The sequence below is a fragment of the Hibiscus syriacus genome, unplaced genomic scaffold, assembly GCF_006381635.1.
Source record: "Hibiscus syriacus cultivar Baekdansim isolate YM2019G1 unplaced genomic scaffold, ASM638163v2 tig00110432_pilon, whole genome shotgun sequence".
NCBI lineage: Eukaryota > Viridiplantae > Streptophyta > Magnoliopsida > Malvales > Malvaceae > Hibiscus > Hibiscus syriacus.
The window spans coordinates 541807-553972 of NW_024062735.1; the positions used below are offsets into that span (position 1 = coordinate 541807).

The 12166-nt window shown below is 36.3% G+C and overlaps 1 protein-coding gene and 1 long non-coding RNA gene across 2 annotated transcripts; both read right to left on the bottom strand.

The window, feature by feature from the left end:
* Positions 1–1878: 1878 nt before the first annotated feature.
* LOC120125573 lies at positions 1879–2309 on the bottom strand. The gene is made up of 3 exons (XR_005516375.1): positions 2218–2309; positions 2004–2083; positions 1879–1925 (listed from the first exon to the last, which is right to left on the bottom strand). It is a non-coding gene; the product is annotated as an uncharacterized LOC120125573 (long non-coding RNA).
* Positions 2310–10022: 7713 nt separating this feature from the next.
* LOC120125571 (50S ribosomal protein L29, chloroplastic-like) lies at positions 10023–11735 on the bottom strand. Its single transcript, XM_039143978.1, has 2 exons — positions 11342–11735; positions 10023–10382 (listed from the first exon to the last, which is right to left on the bottom strand). Exons 1-2 carry the CDS (start codon positions 11675–11677, stop codon positions 10206–10208), a joined length of 513 nt encoding a protein of 170 aa, XP_038999909.1. The 5' UTR covers positions 11678–11735; the 3' UTR covers positions 10023–10205.
* Between the last annotated feature and the right edge of the window lie 431 nt (positions 11736–12166).

Genomic DNA, 12166 nt, shown 5'->3' on the forward strand with positions numbered 1-12166 from the left:
CTGGGGCAATATCTTTGGAAAATTCTGCTCCTTATGTGCTTAGTTTTGTCAAGATTGATGAAGTTGCAGATGCCAATGTTTTCCACATCAAATAAATGGAAGGGTTGCTGCTCTCTACTTTGGTGTTCTTACGCACGTTGGGGGTTCTCCTTAAAGAAGACGAGTCAAATGCAGTCAAAATTACTATCCTTCGTGGTCAAATGGTGCCAGATCAGTAGTCTAATTGTGACCATTTTAAAACTTAGTGGGAAAAATAAAACATACTCAAATTAGTAACCATTTGTATAGCTTACCCTTATATTTTCTAGGTGAAATTACATGCCGGGTCCCTCTATTGTAGTGACCAGACTAAATTCATTTCTCATAGGTTGATTACTTAATTTGAACGATGTTAATAATTTAATAAAATTAAAGTAAAACAAAAAACAAAAAAAAGGTTCTTAAGAAATGGTTGGAGACTTGGAGGAGTGGGCATTTCCCAAATTATTTCCCAAAACACTTCTCTATCAAAAGCATGAATTATAGCACAAAGATTTTGAAACACACTATTCCTCATCCGCAATCTACTACTCCCACTTTTTGAATAACAAAAGAAATGCATACATCAAAGTTGAAAGAAACCTCACAAACAAATTTAATAGAATAAAATATATAAAAATTATTAAATATTAAAATTAAAATAAAATAAATGATCTTAAAAAATAAAAATGATATGAGTGGATCTAAATCAGACTGGAATTAGACATCTACAAATAGAAATAAATTTTAATAAAACTTGATGTACATAATTTAAGTTTAACCGATGAACAATAAATTTTATGCATAAACGTGACCGACTCAACTCATGAACAACTCTAGTTGAAAAAGAAATTAAAATTATAAAAAAGAATGTTATTGTATTGTTTAGATAATAGTTTTAAGTGAAAATTTGTCAATTCAAATTTGATGTCATGAAAAATAGTTTATAAAAGAAAATAATGATATTAAAGATAAACATACAGCATGGTTAGATTTATATATATATATATATACACACACATACATATAGCTAGATAATTTTATGATATTGAGAATATATATATATATATATTATACATAAGAGTATATTTTTTTCTGTAGAGTTTTCTGCACTGCTGCTTGAAGAAGGCAATGAACAATGTCTAATTTCCTTTATTATGCCATCTTCATTTGAATGTTGTAAGGTGCACGACAGACTACAAGAACATTACCCCACATGCAAAAGTTGTGATTTAAGCAGAATATATTTATTAGATAACCAAGTACAGGCAATAGGAAATCGTCCCACCAAAACTGTAAACCAATAACATAGATTGCAGCAATGTTTTGACTTTTGAAGATGATGATTGCATTGATATTTTTTATATGATAAAAAAATGTAAACAATTTTCTTCTGCAACTTTGATGCCAATTGAAGCTTGAGATTTGAGAATTCATACATAAATTCCAAATGTATGAAGCACGCTTAATCTGAGTAACAAATGCCTTCATCTGACTATGGAATACTGGGAATGATTATCTGCAATTTAATCGGAAGAACTTGAACAAAAAATCTTACAAGACACTATCTTGGATCTTTTTGCATACCTTTCAATCTGTTTTACAGCCATTTCTATAATTTCCGGGTTTCGAAGCAGGGAGTGAATCAATAAGGAAAGATTTGAAGTGCTTGTATAACTCTTTAGGCTTCTCTATATTGATCGCATGCCCTGCATTCTTTATGATCACTAGTTCTGCATTGTCTCCCAGAAGCCTGCATGAGCAGCTTAACATCACTATTACAACGAAAACAAATTTCAGACTCAGGGAAAAAAGAACCCGATATACGATATTAGTTACCTTTTCAATCTGTATGCCAAATCCAAGGGGAATATTTGGTCATATTCTCCCCAGATTATTAGTGTTGGCTACACATAAGAACAACATTTACTCAGTAAAGATCCCAGAATAGAAGAACATCAAAATTCCAGACAAACTGCCATAACCTGAGTTATCTTTGGAAGATCCGACAGCTTTCGGTCCTTGTGTAATGCTTGGATCAATTCTTTTCGTCTGTGCACATTTCCTGCCAACAGAATCGAATTCCGGTAAAAACTTAAGACGATCATACTATAAGACCACTATTTCAGGGGGGGAAACCCAGAAATGTAGTCGAAGAAGAAACAATGATTCCAAAAGAATTAGAGAAGCTTCACTTACATTGATGAAATCGTTTAGAAAACAAGTGGAAAGTCCTTTAGCAGGCTTATAAAACGAAATCTTCATCAATTCTCTCATCTTTTCGGACGTTTGGGGCAACAAAATACTGACAGCCTCATCCACGCTCTTCACTTTAAACTGTAGAAAAATAAACAAGTGGCCAAGCCACTTTCGGTGGCAGCCATTAATTTTGTCAAAAAGGGTTGACTATTTGTTGAAAATCAACAATGGTAAAATCTCAATTTTAGTCATTGCAATTTAGGGTATTTACTAATTAGTCCTTAAGCTTCAACTATAAATACCCTAGCTCATTTAGCTTCAAAACCATCCCAAAGCATTCTAGTTTTCTTCCAATACTAGAGAATTTAGAGAGTTTCTTGAGAATTGTTTTCTCCTTGGTAGATCGAGAGAGGTTGTAATTCCTATTTTCTCATAGTGAAATTATTCTACCGTTGCCCGTGGTTTTTACCCTATTTTATTTAGGGATTTTCCACGTAAATTTTGTGTCTCTTTTTATCTTTATTTTTATTTTCTCAAATTATCAGTTGCGATTTTGCTCTATCCGATAGCCGTCTTCCGCAACAATTGGTATCAGAGCCAGATTTGAGTGTGTAATATCTGCTTATTGTCTTTGTGGTTGCCACCAAAAGGTGGATCCTCCAACATAAGAAAGTAAGAAGGTATTACTCTTTCTTTGAATGTTCCATAAAACTATTCATGATAGTGAAATAGTGGGAGCTATCCGTAAAAGAAGCTATGACAACAAAATTTGATATTGAAAAATTCAATGGGAGAAATTTCTCATTGTAGAAATTGAAGATGAATGCCATTCTGAGGAAAGACGGTTGTCTAGCAGCTATCAGTGAAATGCCGGTGGATTTCACAGATGACAACAAATGGATCGAAATGGACGGGAACTTTCATCTAGCATTAGCAGATGAAGTATTGTTAAGCATCGAGGAGAAAAAGACAGCTAAGGAGATATGTGATCATCTCACCAAACTGTACGAGGCCATATCGCTGCACAATAAAATTTTCCTTAAGAGAAAATTGTACACTCTCCGTATGTCAGATTCTACTTCAGTGACAGAGCACTTAAATACACTGAACACTTTATTTTCTCAGCTTACATCCTTAAGCTGTAAAATAAGAGAACAAGAACGTGTTGAACTTCTACTTCAAAGTCTATCGGATTCATATGATCAACTCATCATCAACTTGACAAACAGTAATGTCACCAGTCTAGTCTTCGATGACGTTGCAGCTGCTGTTCTACAAGAAGAAAATCGGTGCAAGAACAAGAAAGACAGACAAGTAAATCTGCAACAAGCAGAAGCGTTGACAACGATGACAACGATGAGAGGGAGATCAACAGAACGTGGCCAAAGCAGTAGTCACAAACATGGTAGATCGAAGTCGAGAAGCAAGAAGAATTTAAAGTGTTATAACTGTGGAAAGAAGGGTCACTTGAAGAAGGATTGTTGGAGTCTAAATAAAAACTCCAATCCACAAGGCAATACCGCAAACACTTCAGATGATGGATATGCTCTATGCTGTTAAGCGTCAACCACCGTGGAAGGAAGAAAACGATTTGCAGATATATGGCTCATCGATTCGGGAGCAACATATCACATGACCTCAAGAAGAGAATGGTTCCATCATTATGAACCTGTCTCAGGAGGATCTGTGTATAGTTGCAATGAGCATGCCTTAGAGATCGTTGGCGTGGGAACCATCAAATTGAAGATGTATGATGGAACAATTAAAGTTGTTCGAGATGTGCGGCACGTGAAAGGTCTGAAGAAAAATTTATTATCCTACGGATTGTTGGATAATAATGCTAGCAAGATTGAAACACGAAAAGGAATCATGAAGGTGTTCCGTGGAGCGCTTGTGGTGCTGAAAGGCGAAAAGATAGCAGCAAACTTGTACATGCTGATATTGCTAGAAGCAGAAGCCGATGTTGCCTCATGTAGTTCAGATTCTGCAATGCTATGGCATAAGAAACTTGGGCACATGTCAGAACAAGGAATGAAAGTCCTTGTGGAGCAAAAACTACTTCCAGGCTTAACAAAGGTATCACTTACTTTGTGTGAGCATTGCATAACAAGTAAGCAACACCGGTTGAAATTCAACACATCAAATTCTAGAGGCAAAAATGTTCTAGAATTGGTTCACTCTGACGTATGGCAAGCACTAGTTACATCCCTAGGCGGAGCAAAATACTTTGTCTCGTTTATTGATGACTACTCAAGGAGATGTTGGGTGTACCCTATTAAGAAGAAGTCAGATGTGTTTTCCACTTTTAAAACTTCAAAGCGCGGGTGGAACTTGATTCTGGAAATAAGATCAAGTGTTTCAGAACAGATAATGGAGGAGAATACACAAGCGAAGAATTTGATGACTTTTGCAGGAAAGAAGGCATCAAAAGACAGTTCACAATGGCGAACACTCCTCAACAAAATGGAGTGGCAGAGCGGATGAACAGAACCTTGTTAGAAAAAACAAGAGCAATGTTGAGGGATGCAGGCCTAGAAAAATCAATCTGGGTAGAAGCAGTCAATACCGCCTGTTATTTGGTGAATCGAGCTCCATCAACTACAATAGAGCTGAAGACACCATTGGAGATGTGGACTGGTAAATTAGCTGATTATTCAAACCTCCATGTATTTGGAAGTATTGTGTACGTGATATACAACTCCCAAGAAATCTCAAAGCTGGATCCAAAATCCAGGAAATGCAAATTCTTGAGGTATGCTGATGGTGTAAAGGGCTATCGCTTGTGGGATCCCACTGCCCGCAAAGTGATTATCAGCAGAGATGTTATTTTTGTAGAAGATAAACTAAAAAGAAAAGAAGATGATGGTAGCACTGAAGAGTCAGAGACTACACATATACATGTGGAAAGGAGGTTGAACAAGGAGATTCTTCTGAAGCAGAATCAGCACATGATGAACAAGAACCAGAGAGTTATGAAGCTCCAACAACTCGTCAATCAGATCGTGTGAGAAGACGTCCCAATTGGCACTCAGATTATGTTATAGAAGGTAATATTGCATATTGCCTTTTAACAGATGACGGTGAGCCATCAACATACCAGGAGGCAATAAACAACTCAGATGCTTCATTATGGATGATGGCGATGCAAGAAGAAATTGAAGCCCTTTATAAAAATAATACATGGAACCTTGTGCCACTACCACAAGGAAGGAAGCCAATTGATAACAAATGGGTCTTCAAAATCAAGCGAAATGGTGACGATCAAGTGGAGATGTATCGTGCAAGACTGGTGGTCAAAGGATATGCTCAAAAAGAAGGTATTGATTTCAATGAAATTTTTTCTCCTGTGGTTCGACTAACAACAGTTCGAGTAGTCTTGGCAATGTGTGCTACATTAAACTTACATCTAGAGCAGCTAGATGTTAAAACAACTTTTCTTCATGGAAATCTTGAAGAAGAGATTTATATGCTCCAACCTGAAGGTTTTGAAAAAGAAGAAAAGAAGAACTTGGTTTGTAGGTTGAACAAATCTCTGTACGGTCTAAAGTAGGCGCCGAGGTGTTGGTATAACAGATTTGATTCCTTCATTATGTGCCTTGGATACAACAGACTTAATGCAGACCCTTGTGTTTATTTTAAGAGGTCTGGTGATAACGATTTTGTTATATTGTTGTTGTATGTGGATGACATGTTGGTTGCAGGACCCAATAAAGATCATATTGAAGAATTGAAGGCACAACTGGCTAGGAAATTTGAAATGAAGGACTTGGGATCAGCAAACAAGATTCTAGGGATGCAAATTCACCGAGACAGAAGTAATAGGAAGATTTGGCTTTCACAAAAGAATTACTTGAAAAAGATCTTGTCACGATTCAACATGCAAGATTGTAAGCCAATTTCTACCCCTCTTCCTATTAACTTCAAATTATCCTCCAGTATGAGTCCTAGCAGTGAAGAAGAGAGGATGGAGATGTCTCGAGTACCGTATGCATCAGCAGTGGGAAATTTAATGTTCGCTATGATATGCACAAGACTAGACATTGCACAAGCAGTGGGAGTGGTTAGTCGGTACATGGCGAATCTAGGCAAAGAGTATTGGAATACAGTAAAGAGGATCCTGAGATACATCAAAGGGACCTCAAATGTTGCATTATGTTACGGAGGATCAAACTTACTAATCAATGGGTATGTAGATTCTGACTATGCAGGGGATTTGGATAAAAGCAAATCTACAACAAGATATGTGTTCAAAGTTGCTGATGGAGCTATAAGCTGAGTTTCTAAGTTGCAGTCAATTGTGGCTACATCCACAACAGAAGCAGAATATGTAACAGCTTCACAAGCCAATAAAGAAGCAATTTGGTTGAAGATGTTATTGGAGGAGCTTGGGCACAATCAAGAGTATATCTCTCTGTTTTGTGACAGTCAAAGCGCCTTGCATCTAGCAAGGAATCCAACATTTCATTCAAGGACAAAACACATACGAGTTTAATACCATTTCATTCGTGAAAAGGTGGAAGAAGGGACAGTAGATATGTAGAAGATTCATACCAAAGACAACATAGCAGATTTCATGACAAATGCGATCAACGCTGATAAATTTACTTGGTGTCGATCCTCTTGTGGCCTGTCAGAGACATAAGAAACATGATGGTACAAGGTAGAAAGAATGGTGTGAAGATATGATTGTTCCAATCAAATCTTCAAGTGGAGATTGTTGAAAAATAAACAAGTGGCCAAGCCACTTTCGGTGGCAGCCACCAATTTTGTCAAAAAGGGTTGGCTATTTGTTGAAAATCAACAATGGTAAAATCTCAATTTTAGTCATTGTAATTTAGGGTATTTACTAATTAGTCATTAAGCTTCAACTATAAATATCCTAGCTTATTTAACTTCAAAATCATCCCAAAGCATTTTAGCTTTCTTCCAATACTAGAGAATTTATAGAGTTTCTTGAGAATTGTTTTCTCCTTGGTAGATCGAGAGAGGTTGTAATTCCTATTTTCTCATAGTGAAATTCTTCTACCGTTACCCGTGGTTTTTACCCTATTTTATTTAGGGGTTTTCCACGTAAATTTTGCGTCTCTTTTTATCTTTATTTTTATTTTCTCAAATTATCAGTTGCGATTTTGCTCTATCTGATAGCCGTCTTCCGCAACATAAACATCCCTTCATCCATATCTTTCTCTTCCATACAAACCCCACCGCAACATAGCACCAACTTCTTCACTCTCTCCTTGAACTGTGCCGCCATACTGTAACCGACGAAGACGCCGTAACTGATCCCGATAACGTTCATAACCATGACCCCATGGGCCTCCATGACCCGCATGACACACTGTGCCTGGAACTGCTCGGAACGTTCGGGTCGGGTCGTGTAGGAATCGCCGAAGAAGAGAAGGTCCGGGACGTAGACGTTGAATCGGGACATGAGGGGTGAAATGAAGTCGTTCCATTGCCACATTGCGTTGGCGCCTATGCCGTGGATGAGGATTAACGTGGGCTTGGATTTGATGTGAGCTTTTGGGGCCCAAACGTGCATGACGGTGCCGACGCCGAGGTCCGTCTTCGATGATCGGAGACCGGCGTTGGAAAAGCTGTAGCGGAAACACCAGTCCCGCGTTGCAGTCAAGCTGAAACACTTTGTCATATCTTTTGTATTTTTCTGAACGCAAAAATTAAATGAAGAAGAAAAGAAGACGGCTTTAAAGTTTTCTTGGCATAAAGTAAAGCGCCAACTTTTTTTGTCGTTCTTTTCCCCCTACGAATTCCGGTTTACTGACAGATGAAGTTCAGTGGATACTGATAATAGTCTGGGGTCTTCTTCCAACTTCAAAAGAAAAGTACTCATAATAGTCTAAGGTCTTCTTCTCACTTAAAATAATTGTTTAAATAAATCACAATTCTTGTTATTTTATATGGAAATTCATATATAATTAAATTTAAATAATTAATTGTTAAAACTAATTCTAAAAAACAAATTTTCAAATAAATTAATTCTTAAAAAACAATTTTTTTTAAAGAAATAACATTTTGTTATTAATTCTACCATGTTTCATGCTTAGTTTCTCCTTGCTGTGGACGATCATCGACTGTTTTTCAGATGCCGGGGAGAGGAACAGCTGGCAACTTTAGCTTTATTTTGCTTTCCTTTTTTCGTTTCTTAGTTTTTACGTTTTGTTGTTTTATTGCTTTAATCTTTAATTAGAACCATTTTTTAATTTTAATAAATGCCGGCAGTTTCAAGTTTAAAAAAATTGATTTAATTTATTTCACCTTCGTAAAAAATTATAAATAAATAATTATTTTATTTTAAAACAATAAATTTTATTGTTTATTATTCTAATTTTTATAATATTATAAATACTTTACAACATTTATACATTTATCTTTTAAACACTATTAATATAAACATATAATTATCTAAATTATGATTTATTTTTTCAATTATAATAATATTTTATTTTTATATGTTTTAATTATAAAATAAAATGTTTTATTAAATAATAAAATATAAATGCACATGTTATAACATCAAATATATGTCAATCATGAACGTGCGTATGAGATTGATTTAAAATGTATGGAGGAATCAAAGTTTGGTAAACAAGACAAGCAAAAAATAAAATAAAAACTTCGTTACGTAGATATTCCTCCACCGCAAAAGTGGGAATCATAAGAATAGGATGGATGAGTCGACAAATCACACACGATAACAAAAGCAACATGGCAGGTTTAATACATGAATTATATTATTGTTTATGGTTTTAATACGTTTAATAATTTTGTCTGAATTTATATTTATAAAATTTGCTAAAAAATATAAACATAAGATAATTATTTGATATGCTGTAAATGAAAAAAAATCCATTCTTTTTTAACCCAAAATCAGTGAAAGAAACAAAATTAACAGAGGATAGTGATAAATATTTGCACCAATAATATATGAGAAATTACATGATCATTTATCACTGAAAAGTTTTAAGCACGTACTATAAACTTTTGAACATGTTAGAGTCTAAATTAGCACAAATCAAAAGTTTGATCTTTGAACGAGCATCTCACCAAAACTTTAATACTAGATTGAGCATATAGGTGTATTGCTCCAGCTCTTATCTTGAAGTACACATCCGTTTCCGATATGACATGACCCTTAATATATCGGGCATACATACGTTACACGCATTAATATATCCAACACTCTCGGAGTTTAAAGTCTCGAGATTCTGCTTTAAATGGGAGATGGTTTTCAGAGAAGAGCGGACTTCATAAGAAGGAAGGAAGTAAGAGCTCTCGGCAACGAGTTCTTCGAGATCCGAGATGGAGGAGGAGATATCCGTGAAGTGAGACTTGAGCCGAGATGGATCGGATTGAGCAATGAGAAGGGACTCAGCGAGTTGGGAGTCAATGTTGGAATGGGAGAAGCGAGAGAGGAAAGAAGAGGTGGACTCAGAGGAGTAAGCTGAGCCGGATCGGCGAGCAAGTGAGTTGTCTAGATGAGCTTGGTGGTGATTACAGAGGCGATCGAGCATAACTTGGTGCTTTTCTGTAATCCGAGTCAATGTTTAAGGTTTTGGTTGTGAGATTTGGATCTGCCCCTTTTTCCATGGTGATCTTGATTTTTCTTTTCTTTTTCTGGCAGCAGAATTTAAATCGGCAATGTGTTCGATGTGTGGAGTGCTCTTAGCTTTCTTTTATATTGGTGCTATGTACTACCTGTATCTGTTCATTGGCCAAAAATGAAGGTTCCCTCCACAAGCTTGGCTGGTGAAGACAACAAATGAAAACTCAGAATCAATTTGTTGAAACGAGTCTTTAATAAAAGCTTCCCCATGAAAGAAATAATAAATAGGGTAATCAACAATCTTAGGGAAACTAAAAAAACCCTAGCTTCAGTAACACTCACAAAATGGTGTAAAATTATAATCAGCAACAATTTAAAGAGCCCTTTTTTAAAGCCATGAAATTGTGGAAGTATTTGGAGTGGCTCAAGCAGCAGATTTCTCGGCTTCTTTAGCTGCCTCCTGCTCTCGCAACTTAATCAAAGATGGAGGTGGCTTCACAACAATGCTTTTCTTCCATTGCTGATCAAGCTTTCTTGACAATCGCTTGGTGATGCCCTCCTCAATCTCTCTTTCCCGTTTAATGGTCAGCAAACGAGCAATCTGTCAAGGACAAGAACACTTGCATCCTTGTAATAACACTGAATTAAACTCTTAAACGGTCGTAGAACAACCTGTAATCTTTACAAAGGAAATAAATAATATACAACTAAAGTCCATGCTGTAAGTAGACAGAAAACCCAAAGAATCTCAATCATGAGTGAAACGAACTCGAAGGATCCTCGTCATTATTATAATTTCTGTTAATTACAATCTAATACAGCTTTAATTACCACTTCATAGGTAGGTCCTAACTCCTATGTATGTGAATAATGCTGCTGAATGTATTGAAAAGCAACAAACATAACTCAACCTGGTTTTACCTCTTATCCTTCCATTGTCGTGTTTTTTTTTTCATTTTTGTACCCATTGTCGCACAAGGTTGTCTCTAAAAAATGTACCTCCCCATGTTCAAACGCAAGACCTCCTACCCATACAGGAGTCCACTTGAAAATTTTCTGGTACCATTTGATCATAGCAAAACTTCCAGTGACGAAACCTTATAGGACCGATTGGTATCCAAACAGGACAATACCAGCTTGTGGACACAATGCTGCGCGACACACAGATGTATATCTACAATTATATGAACTCGCTTATGCTACTAACAATGCATAAAGTTCACTGCATTCATTCTTTGGTGCACAATTTGAAGGCAAATACACAGCATTGACAACAGAGGTTCATAATTTATTTTCGTAGTTCATAAAAAATTGCTAACGTTTAGTGTATATATATTGCTGATTATCAATTAAAAAAATATAGCTGTCATTCTCAATGCAACGTCCAAAGTTTAGATTTTGGGGAACTTGAAGCACACTGACATATTTGTTCTAAGCAAAGTTCCAAACACACTTTTAAAATTCAAGTATTGTATACCCAGATTCTGAAATCCCATTTGAAATCTGATTCAACTGTTGAAAAAAGACCAAAGAACAACCAAATGTAGGGGGAAATAATACCCTTTTGCGCATACGGTGAAACTCGCTAGACTTGAACTCATTGCGAACCGATTTCTGAAGACGAAGCATCAAAAGCTCTCCTTTTAACTCAACCACATCGTCGTTGATTTCTTCAGTCGTTTTAGCTCTTATTTCCTTCATTTCTTCTTCTCTCTTTGCCATCGTTACCACCGACGAAGACGCTGATGGTCTTCGAAAAGAGGTCGTCTGAGAAGGCAACCGCTGGGGACAAAAGCGCTGGATTCTGACGCCGGTGAAGGAAGTTTTGGCAATTGAAAACATGGGATTCGGAGGTAAAGTAAGGGTTGTTGGGGAAGCAACAGAATAGCTCAACATCTTTAATTCTTTGGCTTCAGCTGTATTATCTTCGTTTGCTTTTTTTTTTTCACTATTAGCTCACTTTCTCCCCACTCGTGTAAATGGATAAGGCATCTATTTCTCCTCCTCTTTTTCTCGTTAATATAAATGATAAACTATACAAATAGTACTTTAACTATCAGTTTTATTTTGTTTTAGGTCATACAACTATTTTTTATTTCAAAATCAACGTTTCTTTTGGTTACATACCGTTAAATAATTAACGGTGTTGATGATGTGTCATCATAAGGCAGAGGTGTAGGTGAGGCGGCGCAAGGTGCGCGACCGCGCAAGGCCCCCAAAAAATAGGGGACCCACCACCATATTCTGGGTTCATCAAGAACTCAGGCTTTTGTTCTTCATTACCGAAGATCATTCGAGAGAAAATATAAAAGGGGGAGAGGGGAACTTTTGATTCAAAGGAAAGCAAATGAAATTTCAAAAGTTGTTTGGCTTATATGGTAAGCC